General features: G+C 22.7%; 9 protein-coding genes across 9 annotated transcripts; 5 read left to right on the plus strand and 4 right to left on the minus strand.

Moving 5' to 3' along the window:
- Positions 1 to 116: 116 nt before the first annotated feature.
- On the plus strand, positions 117 to 1592 carry PY17X_1216900 (methionine aminopeptidase 1b, putative; the record flags this gene model as incomplete). The annotated part of the gene is made up of 1 exon (XM_719850.1): positions 117 to 1592. One exon carries the CDS (start codon positions 117 to 119, stop codon positions 1590 to 1592), a length of 1476 nt encoding a protein of 491 aa, XP_724943.1.
- Positions 1593 to 2267: 675 nt separating this feature from the next.
- Positions 2268 to 3599, plus strand: PY17X_1217000 (uncharacterized protein; the record flags this gene model as incomplete). Its single annotated transcript, XM_719849.1, has 1 exon — positions 2268 to 3599. The coding sequence occupies one exon, from the start codon at positions 2268 to 2270 to the stop codon at positions 3597 to 3599; it is 1332 nt and encodes a 443-aa protein (XP_724942.1).
- A 578-nt stretch (positions 3600 to 4177) lies between these two features.
- Positions 4178 to 5782, minus strand: PY17X_1217100 (nucleotidyltransferase, putative; the record flags this gene model as incomplete). The annotated part of the gene is made up of 1 exon (XM_719848.1): positions 4178 to 5782. The coding sequence occupies one exon, from the start codon at positions 5780 to 5782 to the stop codon at positions 4178 to 4180; it is 1605 nt and encodes a 534-aa protein (XP_724941.1).
- Positions 5783 to 6868: 1086 nt separating this feature from the next.
- PY17X_1217200 (heat shock protein 60, putative) lies at positions 6869 to 8809 on the minus strand (the record flags this gene model as incomplete). Its single annotated transcript, XM_719847.1, has 2 exons — positions 6869 to 8469; positions 8671 to 8809. 2 exons carry the CDS (start codon positions 8807 to 8809, stop codon positions 6869 to 6871), a joined length of 1740 nt encoding a protein of 579 aa, XP_724940.1.
- A 979-nt stretch (positions 8810 to 9788) lies between these two features.
- Positions 9789 to 11884, minus strand: PY17X_1217300 (tubulin binding cofactor c, putative; the record flags this gene model as incomplete). Its single annotated transcript, XM_022956756.1, has 9 exons — positions 9789 to 9941; positions 10105 to 10237; positions 10355 to 10422; positions 10512 to 10584; positions 10739 to 10812; positions 10931 to 10985; positions 11105 to 11325; positions 11424 to 11584; positions 11827 to 11884. The coding sequence occupies 9 exons, from the start codon at positions 11882 to 11884 to the stop codon at positions 9789 to 9791; spliced, it is 996 nt and encodes a 331-aa protein (XP_022812610.1).
- A 1213-nt stretch (positions 11885 to 13097) lies between these two features.
- Positions 13098 to 14633, plus strand: PY17X_1217400 (ribonucleoside-diphosphate reductase small chain, putative; the record flags this gene model as incomplete). Its single annotated transcript, XM_022956757.1, has 5 exons — positions 13098 to 13184; positions 13322 to 13354; positions 13474 to 13610; positions 13769 to 14426; positions 14541 to 14633. The coding sequence occupies 5 exons, from the start codon at positions 13098 to 13100 to the stop codon at positions 14631 to 14633; spliced, it is 1008 nt and encodes a 335-aa protein (XP_022812611.1).
- A 1960-nt stretch (positions 14634 to 16593) lies between these two features.
- Positions 16594 to 18154, plus strand: PY17X_1217500 (enolase; the record flags this gene model as incomplete). Its single annotated transcript, XM_022956758.1, has 2 exons — positions 16594 to 16636; positions 16857 to 18154. The coding sequence occupies 2 exons, from the start codon at positions 16594 to 16596 to the stop codon at positions 18152 to 18154; spliced, it is 1341 nt and encodes a 446-aa protein (XP_022812612.1).
- A 2253-nt stretch (positions 18155 to 20407) lies between these two features.
- PY17X_1217600 (uncharacterized protein) lies at positions 20408 to 21922 on the plus strand (the record flags this gene model as incomplete). The annotated part of the gene is made up of 1 exon (XM_722235.2): positions 20408 to 21922. The coding sequence occupies one exon, from the start codon at positions 20408 to 20410 to the stop codon at positions 21920 to 21922; it is 1515 nt and encodes a 504-aa protein (XP_727328.2).
- An 850-nt stretch (positions 21923 to 22772) lies between these two features.
- On the minus strand, positions 22773 to 23504 carry PY17X_1217700 (conserved Plasmodium protein, unknown function; the record flags this gene model as incomplete). Its single annotated transcript, XM_022956759.1, has 1 exon — positions 22773 to 23504. One exon carries the CDS (start codon positions 23502 to 23504, stop codon positions 22773 to 22775), a length of 732 nt encoding a protein of 243 aa, XP_022812613.1.
- Between the last annotated feature and the right edge of the window lie 1258 nt (positions 23505 to 24762).

Raw genomic sequence — 24762 nt, forward strand, 5'->3', positions numbered from 1 at the left:
TCTTTTCAATTTATTAAGAAAAGATATTATATTTAAATAAAAATAATAATAGGAATAAAAAATTTCAACCATTTGTAGTCATATTTATTTTATTTTTTCATTACTCATCATATTCAATGTCTGATAATACAAAGCAGAGTAATAATACTAGTAGCAATCAGAACTACAATAATATTAGCAAAGGATGTGATACAAAAAAGGAGCAAGTATTAGAAAACCAAAAATGTAGCAACAATATTGATTTTTCAAAATGTAGCAACAATAGTGATTTTCCAAAATGTGACAATACTTATGAAGATTCTACATCACTTAAAAGAGAAGATAAAAATATAGAAATCGAAGAATCAAGCAATAATAATTTAGTATGTAAAGGATGTGGGGAAAATCTAACAAAAAAATTGAGTTGCCCTGTATGTTTAAAAAACAAAATAAACAGCTATTTTTGTAATCAAGAGTGTTTTAAACGTTCATGGAAAGAACATTCTAAAATGCATAAAAGTGAAAAGGAGAATAATGAAAAGGATGAAAATAAAGGAACAAAACAAATTGAAAAAAACAATTTTACAGAAATAACAATAAAAGAATTATTGCCACAAAATTATGACCCTACTAATAGAAAATATTGGATTTATGATAATCATTTAAGTAATTTTATAAATTATGATTTTACAGGAAACCTAAGACCATGGCCTATATCAAAAATGAATTATGTACCTGACCATATTGAAAAGCCAGATTATGCCATTACTTCAATACCTGCATCAGAATTGAAATATAAAAGAAAAAGTGATATATATGTAAATAATAGTGATGAAATTGAAAGAATAAAAGAAGCATGTATATTAGGTAGGAAAACTTTAGATTATGCTCATTCATTAGTTTGTCCAGGAATAACAACTGATGAAATTGATAAAAAAGTTCATGATTTTATAATTAAAAATAATGCATATCCATCCCCATTAAATTATTATGAATTTCCAAAATCTTGTTGTACATCTGTAAATGAGATAGTATGTCATGGTATACCAGATTATAGACCATTACAAAATGGAGATATTATAAATATAGATATAAGCGTATATTATAAAGGTGTACATGCAGATTTAAATGAAACGTATTTTGTTGGAGAAAATATATCAAATGAAGCTAAACAACTTGTAGAAACTTGTTATTTTTCATTAATGGAAGCAATTAAAAAATGTAAACCTGGTATGTTATATAAAAATCTTGGAAATATTATAGATGCTTATGTATCTAAAAAACACTTTTCAGTTATTCGTACGTATTCAGGACATGGGGTAGGAAAATTATTTCATTCGAATCCAACTATACCTCATTTTAGAAAAAATAAAGCTGTAGGAATAATGAAACCAGGTCATGTATTTACAATTGAACCTATGATTAATCAAGGACATTATGCAGATGTTTTATGGCCAGATAAATGGACATGCGCAACTGCTGATGGAAAATTATCAGCACAATTTGAACACACTTTATTAGTTACTCAAACTGGAGTTGAAATATTGACAAAAAGATTTCCTGATTCCCCAAGTCTTGGATTTGATACAAAAGATGAGCTATACATTATGTGATTTATAAAAAATGATAAAAAAAAAAAAAAAGGCATAAATTATAAATGAATTAAATAATATGTTGTTATGTCGAATCAATATCATGGTACACAATTGTTAATGTGTATTTTTATTTTATTTTATTTTTTTAATGTTTTAAAATTATGTGGTTAATTTTTTTTTATTCGTATTTTCAATTTTTATGCCCACTTAAATCTGGCATATGGTTTATAGTTTTATTTTGTCTGAAATCAAATTCACCAAATTCACAAAATTCACCAAATTTAAATATTTTACACTTTTTAATAAAATTTATATTATGTTCATAATTTTTCATTGTTATAATAACTCAAATATATTTCTTTTAAAAAAGAATAAATTAAGAAAATATTAATATTTTTTATTTCGAATTGCTTACCTCATGAACATATTTATTGTGCCACATGTTTTATCTAATTTTAAGTTTGTCAATTAAAATATATATGCTAATTTACATGTACATATATTATAGGCATGTTTCTATTTTTCGAGCTACTCAACATATATACATGTGTGTAGCTATATAAAATAATTAGAAATTCGTTTTTTTTTTTTTTTTTTTTTTTATTAAGAGATAATTATTTTCAAACAAATAAATAGTTATATTTTTGCTTTTTTTTTAGTAAAATGATTTAAAACTATGAAATATTTTTGATAATGAAAAAGCTAATTGAAAAAAATGTAATTAAAATAAATTATAACACTTTTGTAAATCAATATAAAAAAGCTTTTAAATGTGAAAAGGATATAATTGATGAAGAACTATATGAACATTTTATTATAAACCCTTTTACTTATTCTAGACCATTTGGATGTTTGCTTCCTAATTATAACAACACAGAAAAATATTATTTAAATGGAATAAATATTTTTGAAATAGTAGATTATGTTACCATAAATGAGCGTTTATATAAATTTGAAAATTCTGGAGATAATAATGATGATAGTGATCAAAATGAAGAAGATTTCACCAATTTGCTCGGAAATTCAGAAAATGAAGATATAATAGACTATAGTAACAGTGAGGTGGAATATGGAAATGGAAATAAAAAGGGGATAAAAAATAAAAAATCTAACAAAAATAATGAAAGTATGAAAAATAAAGGATACCAAAAAACAGCTAATAACAACATGAATAATAATAACAACTTCACTACACAAGTAAAAAAATGTAATAATAAATATCGAAGAATTTTTCGCTTTTTACTATTTGATGGTAAATATTTTATTTATGCTTATGAATACGAGTTTAATGAAAATTTTAATTATCTTGAAACAAATAAATATAAATATCCAAAAATAATTTTATATAATAACCCAGTTATTAGACGTAAAGTAATATTATTAAAAAAAAATCAAGTTATTATTTTATTTAAAGGGAATACAACAATAGAACAAAATAATTCCAATATAAAAGATGAAGAAATATATCATGATATAGTTAACATTGTTCAAAAAAAAGATGAACTTATTCCTATTTCTACAAAAAATGAATCAAATTATTATAACTTATCTGGTAGTTATAATATGTCTAATCAAAATAGGAATCATAATGACGATCCAAATTATTTAAGCAGAGAAAATAATATAAGACATTTTTATTACGAAAATGAAAAATTTAAAAATACATATACCAATTCAGCCATTAGAAAAGACGAACAAAATTATAATTATTTCACAAATCAACAAAATAACAATAATAATGATAAATACAAACATTTTAAAAGTTGCTCACCCTTAAAACAGGTACCTAATATTGATGAAGATGTACATAATGAAGATGTACATAATAAAAATGCACATAATAAAAATGTATATAGTACAAATGCATATAGTACAAATTTTATTCAAACAGACTCAACAAGTAATAATTCAAAAAATAACAATCAACTAATAGATTTAACAGAGGGTTTTTTTTCATCGAAATTTTTCCAAAAATCACCGGATATAAGTAACATATGTAATGATGTTATTATTTTGGATGATTAATTTTTTTTGTTTTTTTTAGTAAATTAATAATGCTTATATGTCTAATATCCATATTTATGTAATTAGAAAAAGAAACCTATGAGAGGGTCAAAAATAAAATAAAAAAAATAAAATAAAATAAAATAAAATAAAATAAAATAAAAAAAAAAAAAATAAAAAAAAATAAATATATGACCCCCCACCTATTATTAACCACTACACCCGAATAGTTATATTTCATCATGCTTTAAGAACATATTTGAACAATATTTCGTGCAAAAATTGGTGGTATACACATTTATTATACTTTGTTTTTTTTTTTTTCAAACTGTATAAACAAGTTTATGAAAATTATTCTTTAAATCCCTATATTAGTTGGGCTATTTTAAGGGATAATGCGTTTTATGGCTTTTTATTAAAATTTTACATGAACAAAACGAAAAAAATATGCACAAAATGAAAAAAAATATGTACATAAAAAAATATGCACACACAATGAAAAAATATATGTACATAAAAAAAAAGTGCACACAAAATGAAAAAATATATGTACATAAGTAAAAAAATATATGTACATAAAGTGAAAAAATATGTACAAGCTAGGAATAAATTAGGTTGTCTGTCGATCTACACACATCCTCCCATGTTCCGTTGTTTTTTAAAATTTTATATGCTCGTTTCATCTCATATATAATTGTTTTATAATTTTGAGGTAAAATATTAGCAACGTTTTTTCCTATTTCGAATGGGTTATCAACGAAAAGGTAATAGGATTCGTAGCTTTTCAATGATGTAAAATTTTCATAATAATTATTTATGTCACGTATAGCTATTATACCACTTTTATATTTATAGCCATAAAACTTAAAAAATTCTAACATTAAGGTTGAAATGTCTACATGGCTAGCATGGTCATAATTTTTATCATCGCTACTTACTACACCATTTTGGATATTCATTTTTTTTAGTTCGTCTCTTATAATAGCATCGTCTTGGCAATACTTACAATCAACACCCATAACATAAAAAGATTTTTCATTTCTTCTGATTGATATATCTTGAAGTGAAATTAATATTTTTGGCTCCATAACATATTGTAAAAAATGAATTGCCATTAAAATTAATGAAAAGGATGATAAAAACCCTTTTGATCTATCATTTATATTTCTTTTTTTTGACCAATATTTTAAAGCTATTCCCATTAATTGTAATCTTTTATCTATACTTACATATTTTTGAATTAATTTTGAATTAATTACTGCTAAAATATTATTTACTGAAATATCACATGATAGTTGAAATGAATTTTTATGATCATCACAATAAAAATGTATTATTGGTACTTTTGCTGAAAATCTTTGTTCAATTATTCCGTTATGATAATTATTTAATATTAAACATATTTTTTTTAAAAAATTTATCTGATCTTTTCTATTAAGAAGAATTGGAATTTGTATGCATATATCTATGTCACTATTTTTCATCCAAAAACCATTAATAACAGAACCAAATGGAGTAACATGACAATTTTTAAATTGTTTATTAATTTCATTTTGTAAAAAATTTAAAAACATTTTTATATTCTTAATATCATTTTGAGATGGTCTTAATGCTATTTCTAATTTATTTAGTTCTTCATTTAAAGTGTTTATTTTATTACTTTCTCTATTATAATATAATTGTTCAGATTGTGTTATGCATTGGTTTAGGACTTTTTTTATTTCCAAGTGTTCATTATTTGGAAATTTGGAAATTTCATTATGCCTAGAATTGTGTGTCCTATTTTTATCATTATTATTTTTATGTAAATATATATTTGTACCATTATCTCTTTCTTTTTCTTGATTTATTTTGCTAGAATAATAATTATCATCTTCAATTTTTCTATAATACTCTTTATTTCCATTATTTTTCTCTAGCATATATATTTCATCATCTGACTCATCACTATTACTAATGTTATCCGAAAGGTCTTTAGCAACCTTAAAATTTGTTAATTGGATTTTTTTATTTATTTCATGTATTCTATCATGATGTATATATTGATTTTTTATAGTACTAAATTGATATACAAAATTCAAATTCACTATAACTGGTAATGTGAATTGTGACAAACTGTTTATATTTGAACAATAACTTAAATTATATATTTTTTTATTTTTTTTTATTATTTTTGAAATCATCGACAAAAAGTTAGAGTTCATTTCATTTTATTTATTCAAACTATTTTTATATATACATATATTATTCCTCAAAATGTATGATACACCATGATATTACATAAGCTGATAAGAGGTGGCATAATACTTATTTTCAAAAAAAAATTTATATCATATGCTTTTAATAATTTTGCATAGTGTTCGATTTTTTTTTTTTTTTTTACCACCCTTTTGGATCAAAAGTAAATATTTCCTGTTTTAAATATAAATTTATTTACGCAGTTATTTGTATAAATTATTTTTTGGGAAATAAAAATATAAGAAAATATATATGGAAACCCGCTCTTCATGAGTCTCAAAATTATCCCGTTGTTTTCGGGGAATATAAGCATACCCGATAGGCCGTTACATTGTTATACCATTGTTATACCATTATTATACCATTATTATACCATTATTATTATTGTTATTGTTATTTTTTCGATAATTTTTCGATAATTTTTTCTACTATCAGCATCATCGTTGCTGTTTTATTTTTGTGTAAAAGGCCATGATTTAAAAATCAATTTAAATAGTGAAGATGTGGAGATAGCAATTGCTCAACTTATTTACATAAAAAATAAATGCATGACAACTACACGTGCATGTGTATAGATATAATGATTTATCATCATGCTTTAAAATAATAAAATTCACAACTTACAGATATAATATAATGATTCCTAAATATTTCCATAGGTGTTATACAGATACAAAAGAATCGCTTATATATATGTATAAAAATAATAAAGTATTTTTATTTAGATATGTTTTTTTTTATTTATTTAAGCGAATTTAGAAAGGCATAAACTTGTGAATAAATACAGAAATTTAATTAATAATAATATGCTTGTAAGCTAAAAAAAAAATAAATAAAATTATATGCACAATTAGATGCATGGGTATATATGAGAACATTCTCGATTAAGCATATAGCTATATACCATGTTAAAATATGTCTTTGTGGTATTGTCAAGCACTTTTAATTAAAAAAAAAAAAATAAAGTATTTAAAGTAATATATAATATGGTAAGCATATTTCATGATTAAAAATTTTGAAATAAATAAAGTGGTATATTTGGTTGGTCATTTTTAATACATTCCACCCATGTCACCCATTGGGTTAACCGAATTCATGTGAGATGGCATTTCTTCACTTTTTCCATCTTTTGAATCTACAATTGCAACTTCAGTTGTTGTTAATAAAGATGCTATTGATGCTGCATCTGAAATAGCAGTTTTAACAACTTTGGTGGGATCAATAATTCCTGATTCTATCATATTTACATATTTTCCTTCTTGAGCATTAAATCCCATATTTGAATTTTTTTCTTTGAGAATATTTCCTGCAACAACAGATCCTTCATGTCCTGCATTTTCTGCAATTTGTTTGATTGGTGCTTTACAAGCATCTTTAATTATATTAACTCCGACTCTTTGGTCATAATTATCAGTTTGCACCGAATCTAATTCTTTTGAAGCAAATAATAGTGCACTACCTCCACCTGGTACTATACCTTCTTCAACAGCTGCTTTAGTAGCACATAATGCATCTTGTATTCTATCTTTAATTTCATTAACTTCAACTTCACTTATACCTCCGACTTTTATTAAAGCAACTCCACCAGTAATTTTGGCTAGTCGTTCTTGTAATTTTTCTTTTTCATAATCTGATGTATTATTTTTTATAGCATTTCTAATACTTTCACATCTTTCACTAATTTCTTCTTTTTTTCCTTCACCTTCCATAATTAATGTATTATCTTTAGATACATTTATAGATTTAGCTTTTCCTAAATATGAAATTACATCTGGATCATCTAATTTTAATCCTGCTTCTTCAGTAATAACTTTAGAACCCGTCATAACTGCTATATCATGTATAAGTGCTTTTCTATGTTCCCCAAATCCTGGAGCTTTAACTGCACATATTTTTAATCCCAATCTTAATTTATTTACTATTAATGTAGCTAAAGCATCACTATCTACATCTTCTGCAATAACTAAAAGAGATGATTGGTTTTGTAAAACATGTTCTAAAACTGGCAATAAAGATTTTACACTTGATATTTTTTTTTCATGTATAAGTATATATGGCTTATCTAATTCAACTTTTTGATCTTTACTATTATTAATAAAATAAGGAGATATATAGCCTCTATCAAATTTTATACCTTCTACAATTTCTAATTCATGTTGTAATGTTTTTCCTTCTGTTACAGTTATAGTTCCTTCTTTTCCAACTTTTTTCATAGTATCAGCAATTAATTGACCTATATTTTTATCACCATTAGCTGATATACTTGCTACATTAAATATTTCTTCAGTTGTGGTTACATCTTTTTTTATTGAATTTAAATATTCTAAAACTTTTTCAACTCCTTTATTTATTCCTCTTAATAAATCCATAGGGTTCATTCCAGAATCTACTGCTTTACACCCTTGTTGGAAAATAGACCGAGCTAAAATAGTAGCTGTTGTTGTTCCATCACCTGCTTTATCATTCGTATTTGCTGCAACTTGCTTAACCATTTGTGCTCCGAGATTTGCTAATTTTTTGTTAAACTCTATACTTTTTGCAACTGTTACTCCATCTTTTGTTATTTTGGGAGATCCAAATGATTGCTCTATTATTACATTTCTCCCTTTGGGTCCTAGAGTCACACTGACTGCATCTGCCAACTTGTTACACCCTTTCGTAAAAGCAAAAAGCGATTAACATTTGTCATGCACACTGCTAAGTAATGCTAAACAAAATAAACAAACTAAGCAATACTAAACAAACTAAGCAAAATAAACAATACTAAACACATGCATAATGCACAATATATACTGCGCAATGCACGATTGCTGCACAGAGATAAATTAAAAAACGTTCAATTTGATTATCTAACCTATTAACATAGCGGTTCTAGCATCACTTCCAAATCGAATATCTTTGGCTACATTCCTTTTTTGAATTTTATTTAACATCGAAACACATTTATCTGCATTTCCATTCTGTATTGTTTTCCCACACAATCTCGATAACATTTTGAAAAAGTTATAACAAATTAATAAAATGATAAAAAATGATAAAAAATGATAAAAAATGATAAAAAATGATAAAAAATAGTAAAAAAATGAATAAAATGATAATATTTTTGTATATATTTAAAATTGTGAATTATTATATAAATAGCCTAAGTAATATCTTAGAGAAATTACCAACATATTATAATATACGAATTGTTTATAAAAAAATATAAATGGAACATTAAAAAGTATAAAGTGTGAATTAAAAAGAAAAAAATATTTATGCAAATAGAAGATCTATTGCTTATATACAAATATAAGGATATGAAAAAAATATCTTTTTTAATTATATAAAAAAATAAAAGTGTATATATATATCATCCTGTGTTTCTTTATTCAAAATGGTAATTTTATAGGCGACGCTATTATTTTTTTTATGGGAAATGAAAAGGCCCCATACCAAATTGCCCCATGTAAAATTGGCCCATGTAAAATTGCCCCATTTATTAATACGGCTCGATATTATATCTGATACACAGCTTTAAACACAAAAGTATAGCCAAGTTAAAAATAAGCAAGTTTAAAGTAAGCAATTTATGAGGTGCATAACAATAGTATTCCTTTGATAATTCAGTACATGTATTAAAAAAAAAAAGGATCCAATTTTTAATAAATATATAAAAATGTGGGAAAATAAAAGAATCTACATATATTATTGTCGTATGAAATATAGAAAAATATTTACATTTTAATTAAAAAGAGATAAAATTAAAAGTGTATATAAAATAAATATTTTTTTAATTTATTTATATTATCTAATTGGTAATACCCCATATGGTGTTAATATACACAAAGGGATATATTTTGTGGAAAAAAATAAGAAAAAAAAAGAAAAAAATATGAAAAAAATATGAAAAAAAAAATGATGTTTACAAGATTATATAATACACATATGGATATTACACCAATGTGATTTAAAATAGATGGTTATTTTTTTTTAGTCTAATTTTTTTAAAAATAATGGAAAATTTTCTATAATATATTTATTATTTATTTCATGTTCTTGATTATATTCATCATTTTCCTTTTTTTTTAATTTTACTTGATATATTTGTGTTTCGTTTGAAATGCTGAAGTTTGGGGATGGGTCCTAAAATAAAGAAAAGCGAATAAAAATATGTAAAGAGCTGTTATTATCACATTATTTTTCAGTTTGTGTATATTTCTCAGTTTGTGTATATTTCTCAGTTTGTGTATATTTCTCAGTTTTGTTATATTTCTAAGTTTGTGTATATTTCTCAGTTTGTGTATACTTGACTATTTTGCCAACTAAAATCTAAAACTTGTTTCCATTTGTTCGAAGTTCTATTTATATTTATTTTTTCTAATAAATTTGGTAATTCATCAAAATTTAAATTATAAGGAAAAAAAAACAGCTTTTCTGAGCTAATAATTATAGGGAAAAAATGACGAAAAATGACGAAAAATGATGGAAAATTATGAAAAATTATGAAAAATGATGAAATAATAAATGTTGTATTTTCGCCTTTTTTACAGCCGTACCTTTCAATTATAGGAGAGCTCATCGAATTTATGTAAAAATTTGTATTAACAGTATTATGTATCCTTATCTGCAATATTATAAATGTGCATAAAAATAAATAAATTTAAATTTAGGTTACACCCTTGATTTTATTAATCTGTTTTCCTCTTATTATACCTGCTTAGAATTTACCAAAATATTACAATCAACACAATCATAAATTAATAAAGATGACTCAACTGCTGGGGTCCTATAAGTGCACAAATGATAAAAAAATAAAAAATATAAAAAATATATATAAATATATAAATATAAATATATATAAATATATAAATATGAATATATATTGTTCTATGGTTAAAAGACATATTACATTTTTTTGTTCTACTTTTTTAAAATAATACCAAATAGTGCAATTTGATATATTTTGTATAAAAACAGAACTTAATATATCAAGGATTATAATTTCACAATTATTCTGAAAAAAAAAAATAAATTCACTCCATTTAAACACACGAACTATGATAATAACGAAATAAAAAATTTATGAAATATATATAATTCACTTTTTTTTTTGTTTTTGTTTCTATAGTAACCATATTATTTATTAGCAAACTCGAATAAGTGCCTTCGCCTATTCCTCTTATTATTCTATTCAATAATTTAAAAAAAAAAAAAATTTAAAAAAAAAAATAATTTATAAAAATTACTATATTCACATTTCGTTATTTTATCTCAAATATATATGCATATTTAAGAGTGCAACCCACTTTATATTTTTATCATTTTGGAAAGATAAATTATGTTTATTTAGATCGAATTGCATGTCTATTATCTCATTATGTTCAGGATCTTCACTAACATAATCATTTTTTGGAATAAAAAAATTATCATCGAAATTTTTATTAACATTTTGACATTCTATCTTATTTTCATTTTTAATCATTTCATGTTTTAAATTATCCAGCTCTTTTGTTATTTCTTTTATTTTCTATTAAGTGGAAGAAGCGGCAAAGCATAACAAAGCATAGTAAAATAGCAAAGCATAACAAAATTTAGTAAAATTTAGCAAAGCATAGACGAATTAACCTTATCGTAAACAATGATCGAACTGTGCCTAAGGAGCTGGAAATATGCGTTTGAGATATTTTCTTTTAATTTGATACATTCAGAATATAATTCATTAATTTCATGTAACTTGCTGATATTAAATTTGTCATTTTTCAAATCTCCAACTTTATTTTTAATCTCTATATAGCGAAAGGTACATGCAATATATTTATATTTATGTTAAATTTTGACGATAAGACAAAAAGGAAAAGGTGGGGAGTAAATTATAACACTAAACTAAACACACACACACACACATATACTACACATATATACTACACATATATACTACACATATATACTACACATTTATATATGTAGAACATTTAAAAATAATAAAATAAATTAAAATAAAATAAAATGAATTAAAATAAAATAAAACCTTTTAACTTATTATGAACTAAATGATCACAATCATCTTTTGTTAATTTTCCATTCATGGTTGTTTTGTTTTCAAAACAAATAAATATAATAATTATATTAATAATTGGATACACCAATTCTAATCAAATAATAAAACCTTAACAATAATAGTAAGGAAAAATAAAAAAAAATAATATCAAAGGAAATAAATTATATACAAGGATAACATATAAAATAAAAACAACCCCCAAATATAAACATTGTTTTTTTTTTTTTTTTTTTTTTTTTTTTTATTTGATTAAAATAATAATTCAAATAAATGAAATATATACACAAAAGTATAAATTTGTTGGCTTTTATTAACAATGATAAAATAAATTTTTAAGAATTTTTAAGAATTTTTATGAATTTTTATGATTTAAAATAAGCAAATTTTTGTACGATATGTTAACAATAATTTTGTAGGAAATAATTTAAAATGATAAAACATAATTACCCAAAAGTATGTATTAAAGCTTTTAATAAATTGTGTATTATTACCAAATGTGTATTTTATTTATAATTTTTAAAGCTTGATATGTTTCCTAAAACGTGGAAAATGTATGAACTCGCATAGGAAAGTTAAAACTATATTAAAACTATATTAAAACTATATTAATTTTGTATTATTTTGTACTTTTTTTGCTTTGTATTTTTTAAATTGGGGAAAAAAAATATTCGGGCATTTGCTGGGAAACTACTATATAACTTTTAATTTCCTCTCATAAAAATTATTAGTATGTCTTTAAAAGTGTTAGGGAAATAATTAAAAAATAAAATAATAAAATAATAAAATGTATAATAATAATAATAAAATGTATAATAATAATAATAAAATATATAATAATAATAATAAAATATATAATAATTTTTATTTTAATCAATATTAAATTAAAAAACACATAAATACACACCTTAGGCAAAAAGAAAAAACGCACATGCGTGTATACTTTTGTGTTAGAGCAATCATTGAGATTAAAAAAAAAAAAAAAAAAAAAAAAAAAGGCAAAATTTATGGGAATATTATATAAATTGTAAAAATAAGATATATTTATTTTATGATCTTATTAATGGATTTGTCATTAATTATCATTATTTTTTTCGAGATTTTATTTTACTTATTTATTTTATTTTATTATATAATATTTTATTTTGTTTAATTTCATTTTTATTTCATTTATTCACATTTTAATTATCATAAATACTACACCAAATATTCATCTCATTTATTTTATTTATTATTTTGACAAAATGGATAAAGAACAATATCACACTCAAGAGGTATTATTAAAAGCTCAGTATAATGATGAGATATTGAAGGAAAATCAATTTAGATGGGTAATAAATAAAAAGAATAAATAAGCACACTAACATAAGCTAGTAAATATGTACATATAATTTTTATTTATTTTTTCATTTTTTCATTTTTTCATTTATTTTTCTCATATTTTCATCACTAATATGACTAACCTTAGGTTATGTTCCCTATAAAGTACAAAACATTTTGGGTAAATTCAAAAAACATGAAAATTGTTTGATCCTTGAATCAGAATATGTAAACTATATATTATGATATGTACATATATATATATATTTTTTTTTTTTTTTTTTTTTTTTTTTTTTTTAGAATTATTACAAAGAAATAGAGTCCCTTTTTTGGACTGCAGAAGATCATAACTTCGATAAAGACAAGCCCTTTTTGAATTCTATGGATAAAACTACATTATCTAAATTGCTAGAACTATTTTGCTTTTACAGTTTGAAGTAAGAAAAATAGTTAGCTCAATTTGAAAGGCACACACACAGTTTAATGTTATTTCGTCTGCCAATTCGTCTGTCTATTTGTTTTTTTCATTTTTTCCCATTTTTTTTTCCCATTTTTTTTTCCCATTTTTTTTTCCCATTTTTTCCATCCCTTTCAGAGATTTACACTTACGCGATGAGCAAGCAATCATAACGAGCAAATTGTTAGATATCATTCAAATACCGGAAGGGAGAGCTTTTTATGGGTTTCAAATGTGCATGGAAAATATACATAATGAAGTATATGCATGTATTTTTGAATCATATTCTTTAGATTCTAAACAAAAAAAAGAAATAATTGATAAAGTACTAAAATATGAAAGTGTTTTTAAAAAACAAAATTGGTTATATAACGAATTTGAAGCTAATATTCCTTTTTATAATAAGCTTATTCTTTTATATATATCAAAAGTACTTTTTAATGGAGGTTTTAGTATATTAGCTAGCTATTGTAAAGAAAATAATATCTTATCATCTTTTACTGGAGTACATGCAAAAATACAAAGAGATGAATATTTGCAAGGTGATTTTTCTGTTATGTGTTGTAATCATTTAAATAATAAATTAAGATATGAGAATGTATTAAATTATTTTAAAGCTGCTGTTGAATTAGAATATAATTTTTGTGTAGACATGTTAGATTTTGATTTTTTAAAAATAACAAAAGACCAAGTAAAACAATTTTTGCAATATTTAGCTGATACTATGTTACTTAATTTAAAATATCCAAAACATTACAATTCAAAATACCCATTTGCTTGGAAAGAATTCTCTAAGGTACTCAGTTTTTACACTTTACGCTGCAATTTCTACCACTTTACGTTGCCAATTTTTACCACTTTACGCTGCAATTTTTGCTACCTTTTTATTTCTACCACTTTTTATTTTCAGATTGTTGTCAGTGAAAATGCAAAGAATGAATCGGTTAAAAAGTCTAGTGATCTTTATGGAGAAAAACAAATAACCTTTGATGAAGATTTTTAAAAAAAAAAAAAAAAAAAAAAAAAAAAAAATTACATAACTGTACCTCATTATATATTGTCTCGTTTTATAAATTAGCAACTATTCTTTCATTTGTATCATCACCATATTTTTTTTTTATTGAGTTAACGTCATGAAAAAAAAAAAAAAAAAAAAAAGAAGAAAATGTTCCATATATTTTTTGTGTGTATTTTTATTATCATATTATTATCATATTTCCAATCGAATAAGATGAACGGAGTGAATATTTTCGTACATCATAAAAGTGTTTTACATTGTATATTTATATATGGCACATATGCATGTATATACATAATATTGTTTATACGCAAACTTGTATTCATTATTCATAAATATTACTATTTACAAAAAAAACACAATACAATTGTGCGTATATATACATATTTATATATATATACAAATATGCACACACATGTGCATAAAAAAAAACCCACATATTAAAAGCCATTTAAAATAGCTAAAGAATAAAGGATAGTAACATATGCCATAAATAACAATTTTGATATATACATAATTAATTTAAAATAGGAAACCGGTTATTATTTAAAATTGTAAAAGTAGTAACTATTTTTTATATAGTAATGTTTATAAAGTACCTAGAATTTTGTAATCATTTTACAATTATTTTATTTATATCATTATATGAACATTAATTTTGTTCTTTTTATCATTTTGTATTTCTATATTTATCACGGTGTTTTGGAAATAATTAGTTCGTGTAGGCCCAGCCAGGGTACTAACAAATTTGCATTTTTTTAATTCATATAATATATTATGAATAAACAAAAATGTGAAAAAAAAAGGAATGTATTGGAAACGGGGAAAAATGCTATTAAGTTCATACTGTTTAAGATCGCACTATTTAAGGGGGAAAAGACTTATAAAAATGTATAAACTTATTAAGCTTGTTTAAAATAGGAATAAAAAAAATAAACTAGGAACCCCCCTCTTTGCATTTATATATGCACTAATAATATAGGTGGTGTGTAGTAAAAAATTTGTTAATTTGCAAGGCTACCATTATATAGTAAAAAAATAAAAATAAAATAAATTATATAAAATTATTATATAAAATTATTAATAATATAAATATGTGCATATGCATGCTTACATATTTTTTTTATTTATCCAAAATATTTAATATTGCGCTTATAGAAATATGTAAGCAAGTAAATAAACGCATAAAAATGTCATAAATAAGTCATAAATAAACGCATAAAAATGCATAAATAAATGCATAAATATGTCATAAATAAACGCATAAATAAATGCATAAATTTATTAAAAAACGTTTCTGTATATATACTATATATGTTGCACAAAAAAATACTTTGTGTTATATATAGAGATACAGTTATATCCACACTCATCCCCTTATCTATTCGAATTTCAACAATACACTCATAAAAATAGCAAAAAACTTGCTACATATAATAACATGCATAGGAATAATATTATGTAGATATGTGCATCACAAAAATTGCAATAAGTTATATATGAGGTGCTTCTTTTTTAAAAATAAAATAATAAAAAATTAAAAAAAAACATAACCCACAATCCGATAACATAAAAATAATTTTCATATATTTCCTGCATATATTAAACTTTCACGCTTCTTATTTTTTTTTCTCCTATTTTAAATTATACTATTTTATGTATGCATGCCTCGAATATAAATTTTTAAACTTGTCATAAAAAATATATACTTTAAATTATTTTATAAATTATAAAAATATATTATTCTACAAATAATTACCGAAAAAAAAAAATAAACTTTTATTTAATTCATTCAAACAAATTAAAATAACATACAGTTTTACTTTCTTATTTGCTAAAACACTTTCACATTTAATTAATAAATTTTCGAATTAACAATTTTTCCCTTTTTACTTAATTTTCCCAAAATATTTATTTTTATTAAAATTTTTTTATTTTAAACACCATGGCTCATGTAATAACACGCATAAATGCTCGTGAAATATTGGGTAAGTTTCTTTTCCTATTTTCTCAATATTTATTAATATCTATCAATATATATTATACACCTATTTAAATATTTCTATATATTATGTTCATATAATTAACTGATCATTAGCTAGCTAGCTAGCTATTTCATGATAATTAATCCAAAAAATTATGAACATATTTTTTGTTAATAAAATTTATATATATTTTTTTTCCATTTTTTTTGTATTCCTTCTTTAGATTCCCGAGGAAATCCTACCGTTGAGGTTGATCTTGAAACCACCCTTGGAATTTTCAGAGCAGCTGTACCATCAGGAGCTTCAACTGGTATATATGAAGCCCTTGAATTAAGAGATAATGATAAAAGTAGATATTTAGGAAAGGGTGTGCAACAAGCTATAAAAAATATTAACGAAATCATAGCCCCAAAATTAATTGGATTAGATTGTAGAGAACAAAAAAAAATCGACAATATGATGGTTCAAGAATTAGATGGAAGTAAGACTGAATGGGGATGGTCAAAGAGTAAATTAGGAGCAAATGCAATATTAGCTATTTCAATGGCTATATGTAGAGCAGGTGCTGCAGCAAATAAAACATCCTTATATAAATACGTAGCTCAATTAGCTGGTAAAAATACAGAAAAAATGATATTACCAGTCCCATGCTTAAATGTTATTAATGGAGGTTCACATGCAGGAAATAAATTATCTTTTCAAGAATTTATGATAGTTCCAGTTGGTGCACCAAGCTTTAAAGAAGCAATGAGATATGGAGCTGAAGTATATCATACTCTAAAATCTGAAATTAAAAAAAAATATGGTATTGATGCTACAAATGTTGGTGATGAAGGTGGATTTGCTCCAAACATATTAAATGCCCATGAAGCTCTTGATTTATTAGTAGCATCTATTAAAAAAGCAGGATATGAAAATAAGGTAAAAATAGCTATGGATGTAGCTGCTTCTGAATTTTATAATAGCGAAACTAAAACATATGATCTTGATTTTAAAACACCAAATAATGACAAATCGCTAGTTAAAACTGGACAAGAATTAGTTGATTTATATATCGAATTAGTTAAGAAATATCCAATTATTTCAATTGAAGATCCATTTGATCAAGATGATTGGGAAAATTATGCAAAATTAACAGAAGCTATTGGAAAAGATGTACAAATTGTTGGTGATGATTTATTAGTTACTAATCCAACTAGAATTGAAAAAGCTTTAGAAAAAAAAGCTTGCAATGCTTTATTATTAAAAGTTAACCAAATCGGTTCAATTACTGAAGCCATTGAAGCTTGTTTATTATCTCAAAAAAATAACTGGGGTGTTATGGTCTCACACAGATCTGGAGAAACAGAAGATGTATTTATTGCTGATTTAGTAGTTGCATTAAGAACTGGACAAATTAAAACAGGGGCACCATGCAGAAGTGAAAGAAATGCAAAATATAACCAATTATTTAGAATTGAAGAATCTTTAGGTGCTAATGGATCATTTGCTGGTGATAAATTCAGATTACAATTAAATTAAACAAATATAGCTAGATTTAATTACTTAACATTTTAAAATCTTTGAGCATATACTAATTACGATCAAATAAATTATTCTACATGTATTTATATAGGTATTTAATTTTACTGATATATTTAAATTAAAAAAGGCTGTTGTATATATATTTTATGTTTGCTTTTTCTTATGAATTCGAATACACACAAACAAAAAAATTTGCATATATAATTATTATAATACTACTTATATATCCTCCTTTATTTTTAATACGATTTAATATAATTCTTAAAATTTATGCTCAAACTAAAAACTGTTTAATTAAAGAAATTGATATATGATGATCATAAAAAGTTATGATTTACTTCGAATTTATATATATCCTTTAACAGGATGCAAAATTTATTGATTTAAATTTTTTTTTTTTTTCTCATTTATTTAAACTATAGTTGAAAAAATAAACATATAAAATTCAACTATATTAATATGTGAAAAATATTGTTAATATTCTATAACATACGAGATAAAATAAATTTGTGAAATTCGGGGGAAGAATATTCTCAAAATAATAGACACACATTATTAAATGAATATTTTTATTATAGTTATAATCTTAGAAAGATAAAATAAAATCTCAATATGTGAGAAAAAAAAAAAAAAAAAAAACATACACACACATAAAACATTTGTATTAAATAGGTGTTAAAAATAGTATGCATATTGTAAAAGCTATATTATATTGTATTTATCCGTTTTGGATTTTTTTTTTTTTAACAGTTTAGTAGGAATATTAAAACCTATGGGTGTGTACCCTACCAACGTTATTATGTTTGTAAAATATAGACAAATCGGTAATTTTTACAATTTTCAAAAAATTATGAAATTTACTAATTTTGTGAAATGGTCGTATATATATTTCCATTTTATTTATTTCCCCTCCTTTTTCACTTTGCATTCAACTAATATTTTATTCATTAAATTGTTTAATACATAATTCCATGCAAATAAAAAACAAACATAAATTAATATAAATTTTTAAGATAGAAAAAGGACAATTATATATTTTTTTAATTTTTTCACAATTTTTTTATAACTTGTTCATAATTTTTTCACAATTTGTTCATAATTTTTTCGCAATTTGTTCATAATTTTTTTAGTATTCTATAAAATGTTGTTAAATTCAATTTGGTTTTTATTTTTTGCATTATAAAAAAATAAGTGAAACATATAAACTTTTGGTTTTTATTTCACTTTGTTTATTTTGTTTTTTTTAAATTAAAAATATAATTTTTTTGGTGGAATTTCCAGATATATGTTTTAGTACTATATACACCCATTTTGTCAGTTATTTTGTCAGCCATTTTGTCAGCCATTTTGTCAACTATTTTGTCAACTATTTTAGCTAATTATTTGTTAATTATTTTTTTGTTTTTTTTTGTTTTTTTTTGTTTTTTTTGTTTTTTTTGTTTTTTTTTGTTTTTTTTTCAATCAGATCATGAGTTATATGGAGAAATAATTAAAAGTTAAAAATGTTAACCAAGAGCTGAGTGAACAATATATTTAGCATTAAAAAAAATAAAAAATAAATATATATTGAATGCATTTCTACAATTAAAAATCCGTTGTCTATAAGACAAATGTATGTAAAAATTCATTTTGTCTTATTTATCTTTTAACTAAAAATTTAGGTTACACACATTAATGCAATTCTTTAAATTGTGTTGTAAATTGATATGTTTTCTCTCTGTCCTTCTATATATACATGAGTTGTTACACATTTTTTTCAAAAATATATCATGCACAGCAATATTTTTTTAATAGTTTAAGCATGCACATGACATTTTAATTTCTCTTTTTTGATCTTGATATATATATATATATTAAATATCCTATACCTGGATATATATATGCATGCACACAAATATCGTATATACATATATATATATTTTTTTTTTTTTTTTTTTTACATTTTCGATCCTATTTATAATTCATTTTTTTATAACTTTCAGAATAATCACTATTTTTACTATTACACTTTTGTAATTCCCCCAAAATATATTCAATAATACACGTACATATAAATATGCACATACATATACAACTGTGACATTGTTAATATTTTTGTTTCTATTTCATTTTTATTCATTACTTAATGCGCTTTATCTATGAAAAATAACCAAATTAAAATAATAAGATCTTTCAATAAAATATTACTATAATCATAGTAACATACAACATTATATTAACAAAAAATAAAAGTAAAGAGTGTGGCACCCTATGCATATATTTTCACATATCTCTAAGGCCAATCAAATGAATGCAAGACAATATAAAGGGAACATAAATTCAAGAAATAAACAGGTAGCCAATAATTCCATAAAATTCGATTTAAATAAAAAAAAAACTAGCCAAAAAAATGCAAGTTTTATACAAACTAATTTAAAAGTGAATACGCAAAAACAAAGTAACAATATGAGAAATAGTATAGGAAACAACATAAATAATATAGAATTAAAATGGCATAAATATTTAGATAATGTGTTAAAACTAAATGAATATGTAAAACTTCCAAATAGCATAAATAATGAACGTGATAAAAAAAAATGGAAAAAAGCACACACTTTAAGAAATAAAATGAAAGAATATGATCTTCTGACACGAAGAAAATTATTTAATAATAATATTATTAATAATAAAGCCAAGTTAAATAGAGAAAGATATATTGTGTTAAACCGAATTCCAAGATATAGAGAAGCATTCCCATCTGTTTTAGATACTTCAAATAAAATCAAAGAAGATATTATACGAACTTATCTTAAATCTCATGCATGTTATTTAGTTTCTGAAATGAAAAAAAATAATGATAACAATGATAATGTCAATAATATGAGCTTTCGAAATACCATACAAATGAATAATAACACAAATACCAATCCTGTTAATGTTACTGCTAAATCTATGAAAAATATGCAAAAAAAAAATATTAGCACAAATGGAAAGGGTAATAATTCTTTAAATCATTTATATAACAAGACAATAAATTATTCAAATGGAGAAAAAAATAAAAAAAATAATCTTTCATATAATTTGTGGGAAAAAGCAATGATGAAAAATTTAAAAAAAGAAAATATGATGAAACAACAAAATGACAATAAATATTTGAAAAAAATTGATCAAAAAAAAAACAAAAAACAAATATATAATTATAGAAATAATGCTAATAATAATTCGAAGGAAAATGATCTTAAAAATTATAATATTCAAATAAATGGTGTCTATTCAAATTTAAATAATAATAGGAAAAAAACAAGTATGCCTAATATAATTCCCAAAAATATACATATAGAAACGGATTTATATAACATTGGAAAAAATAAAAATTTATTTGATTATGGACAAAATGTTGTTGTTCATGATGAAAAAAGAGAGGATGCTTATGAAATTTATCCCAATACTCCCCAAATGAATTTTATTTCAAAAGAGCAAAATAATTCCCTTCAAAATTTGAATATGCATTATTCGACTGCTGATTCCAAAGATGATTTGCCAATTAGAGAAAATTTTAAAACAGATCATATGCGTGATGTTTCAAATACGCAATATCAATATTCAAATAAAACCAATTCTAATGAATATGTAAATGAATACTCAAATAATCGAATGGGGGAAAATTATGAAAATTATAATAAAAAAAAAACTAGCTGTGGTTATAAAAAAGATAGATTTTCTTTATTTGGAAGGATTAAACATAATAAAGATATAGAAGTAAAACTACTTTTAAACAAAGCCTGATTTTAGGGGAAAATTGTATACATATTACAGGATATAATTACCAAATTTTAAGACAATAAGTGAAAATTATTGAAAAAAAAAAAAAAATATATATAGCTAAAAATATGAAAAAAAAAATATATATAGCCAAAATTTGAAAAAAATATATATATAGCCAAAATTTGAAAAAAAAAAATGTTGCACACATGTATATATAGAATAAAAACCAAGTGCCAGAGAAACGAATAATATGTATTACAGTAATAAAACATCGTTTTTAACAATATTGCAATTATAGACCATAAAATTGGTAAAAATGCATAAAGTGTAGAAGGAAAATAAATATATAATTATATATATATATATATCGAAAGAAGGGAATAATGAAAATAAGTGTGTATTTTACATGCACATGTCAGCGTGAAAATTTTTGTTATTCTTCATTTACCTGAATTGTTAATAAAATTTTGGTAACATTTATTTTATCAAAATAATGAAATATTGTTTTTGATAAATTTACAATGATTTAATCTTGTGTATTCATATAAAAAATCAGATATGATACGCATGTTAAATTAAACAAGTTTTGCAATGTATAACTATTGGCATCTTTTGCCTATGTTTGTTTCGCTTGAAATTTAATTATACAATTTATCTTATTCACTTTTTTTTATGATATTTTACTGGACCAATTGAGTAATATTGTTTATATCATTTATATTATTTGCATTATTTATATTATTTGCATTATTTATATTATTTGCTTATTTATATTATTTGCTTATTTATATTATTTGCATTATTTATATTATTTGCATTATTTATATTGTTTATATTATTTGCATTATTTTTTCTCTGAAATAGTTGTTGATTATCGGCCACCACAACAACAGAATTTTAAAATTTTAAAAAATAAAATGAATATGAATTTTACTAATTTTTGAAAAAGGGAAAAAAATAATTTAATTCCAAGAAAAAAACAGAATAAAACTAAGCCATATTTTGAAAATTTAAAAATTATTAATTTTTTAATTTCATTAATCTTTACATTTTTCTCATTTAATGGCAAACTTGTATTATCTCCATCAATAGGTGGGTTTATATAACTATCTATAAGTCCGTTATAAAAATTACTTAGTGTATCAAATATTAAATTATCATTATTAAATAGTTCTGGATTATTTATAATATATTTTTCTACGAATTTTAATTTATATCTTTCCTCTTCAAAACTTCTAATGTTAAATGATTGAAAAAGTAATTCGTTACGAATTTTATTGTTTGTATTATAAACATTTTCATTTATTTTAGAATCAAAATTATTTTCCTTTATACTATTTGTTTCATTATCTAATTTATTATTTTCTTTATTTATCGATTCGCTATTTGGTGTATCAGTTGGTGCGTTGTCTAATTTGACATTCTTTTTTTTGTCATTAATTTTTGCAAAAACAACAAAATTTGGTGATTGAAAATAACCTAATAAACTGATTGATATTAAAAATATTAGATAGAAAATATTTTTTTTACATTTTTTTTTTTTAACCCTTTTATACATATGATCTACATTGCTCCAGGTATTTAATTTGTTTTTTATTTCCATTGAAAAAATAAAAATAAAAAAATAATACAAATAGTGATGTAGTGACGTAGTGATGTAGCGATGTAGTGATGTAGTGATGTAGTGATGTAGTGATGTAGTGATGTAGTGACGTAGTGACGTAGTGACGAAATAGCACTATATTAACAAAAATTTAGACTACACATAAAATGATAGGAGAAAAACACAAACTTAATATATTTTTTAATTTAAAATATTTTCATTTCGTATAAAATACTAGTTTTATTTTTACATTTTTTTTCTTATAAAATGTTGAAAGTTAAAATAGTATTAAAAATAAAAAAGACAATTTTTATCTCTTATATGGATCTGTATTTATAAGCACATTTTAGCTATACATTTTTTTTAATATCATTGTTCATATTATTTTATTTTTTACGTGTCTATTTTAAAATTATTATAAAAATCAAAAAATTGTTGAATATACAAACATAATTATATTTATACATATATTTATTAATTTTAGAAAAATTATAATTTAATACCATTTAATAACAATGCTTTTTCTAAAATCATTGGAAATGTGTGTATTACCTTTTTTTCTTTTATTTTTTTAAATCCTTTGAACGATAAAAATATATTTTGAAAAAGATAAGAAATATAAAGTAAGCATATTAATATATGAAAATTCATAAAATACTCTACTATTTTTTTTACATTCTTATATTTTTCACCAATTATTTTTTTATTTTTATAAAAACATATATGATCTTCCTTATTTGAGAATCAGATAAATAAATCTGGGAATTTATGAAAAGGTGAACCATATATGATTATATCCATTTTTCTCTTTTCTTTAAAATTGTTAGAAAATTAAGCGATTACCAATTTATTCATATAATACAAAATTTATCAAGCACATATATGTGTATACAAAATGACTTGAACTTTATATCTACACATTATAGAATATCTTTTATAATGCCAAGTTGTATTTTTCTATATCCATATAAAATGAGCAGCATATGTATAAGGGATATACATTTTCGCGATAGCTCGCTTTTGATTAATTCTTATCATACATATTGATAAAGAACATTTATTTGTAGCCCCTTCTCTATTTGTAACTCTCTACTCATTCGTAACCCATTTTCTACATATTCGTACATAATATGCTGCTTATATTATGCCAAAGTGGGAATAATATTTTTCGACAAAAATAAAGCGTATCACATAATAATATTTTTCGTACAAAACATTAAAATGGCATTTAAAAAAAAAAAAAAAAACTTATAATTTT

Source organism: Plasmodium yoelii (genome assembly GCF_900002385.2).
Source record: "Plasmodium yoelii strain 17X genome assembly, chromosome: 12".
NCBI classification, from domain to species: Eukaryota; Apicomplexa; class Aconoidasida; order Haemosporida; family Plasmodiidae; genus Plasmodium; species Plasmodium yoelii.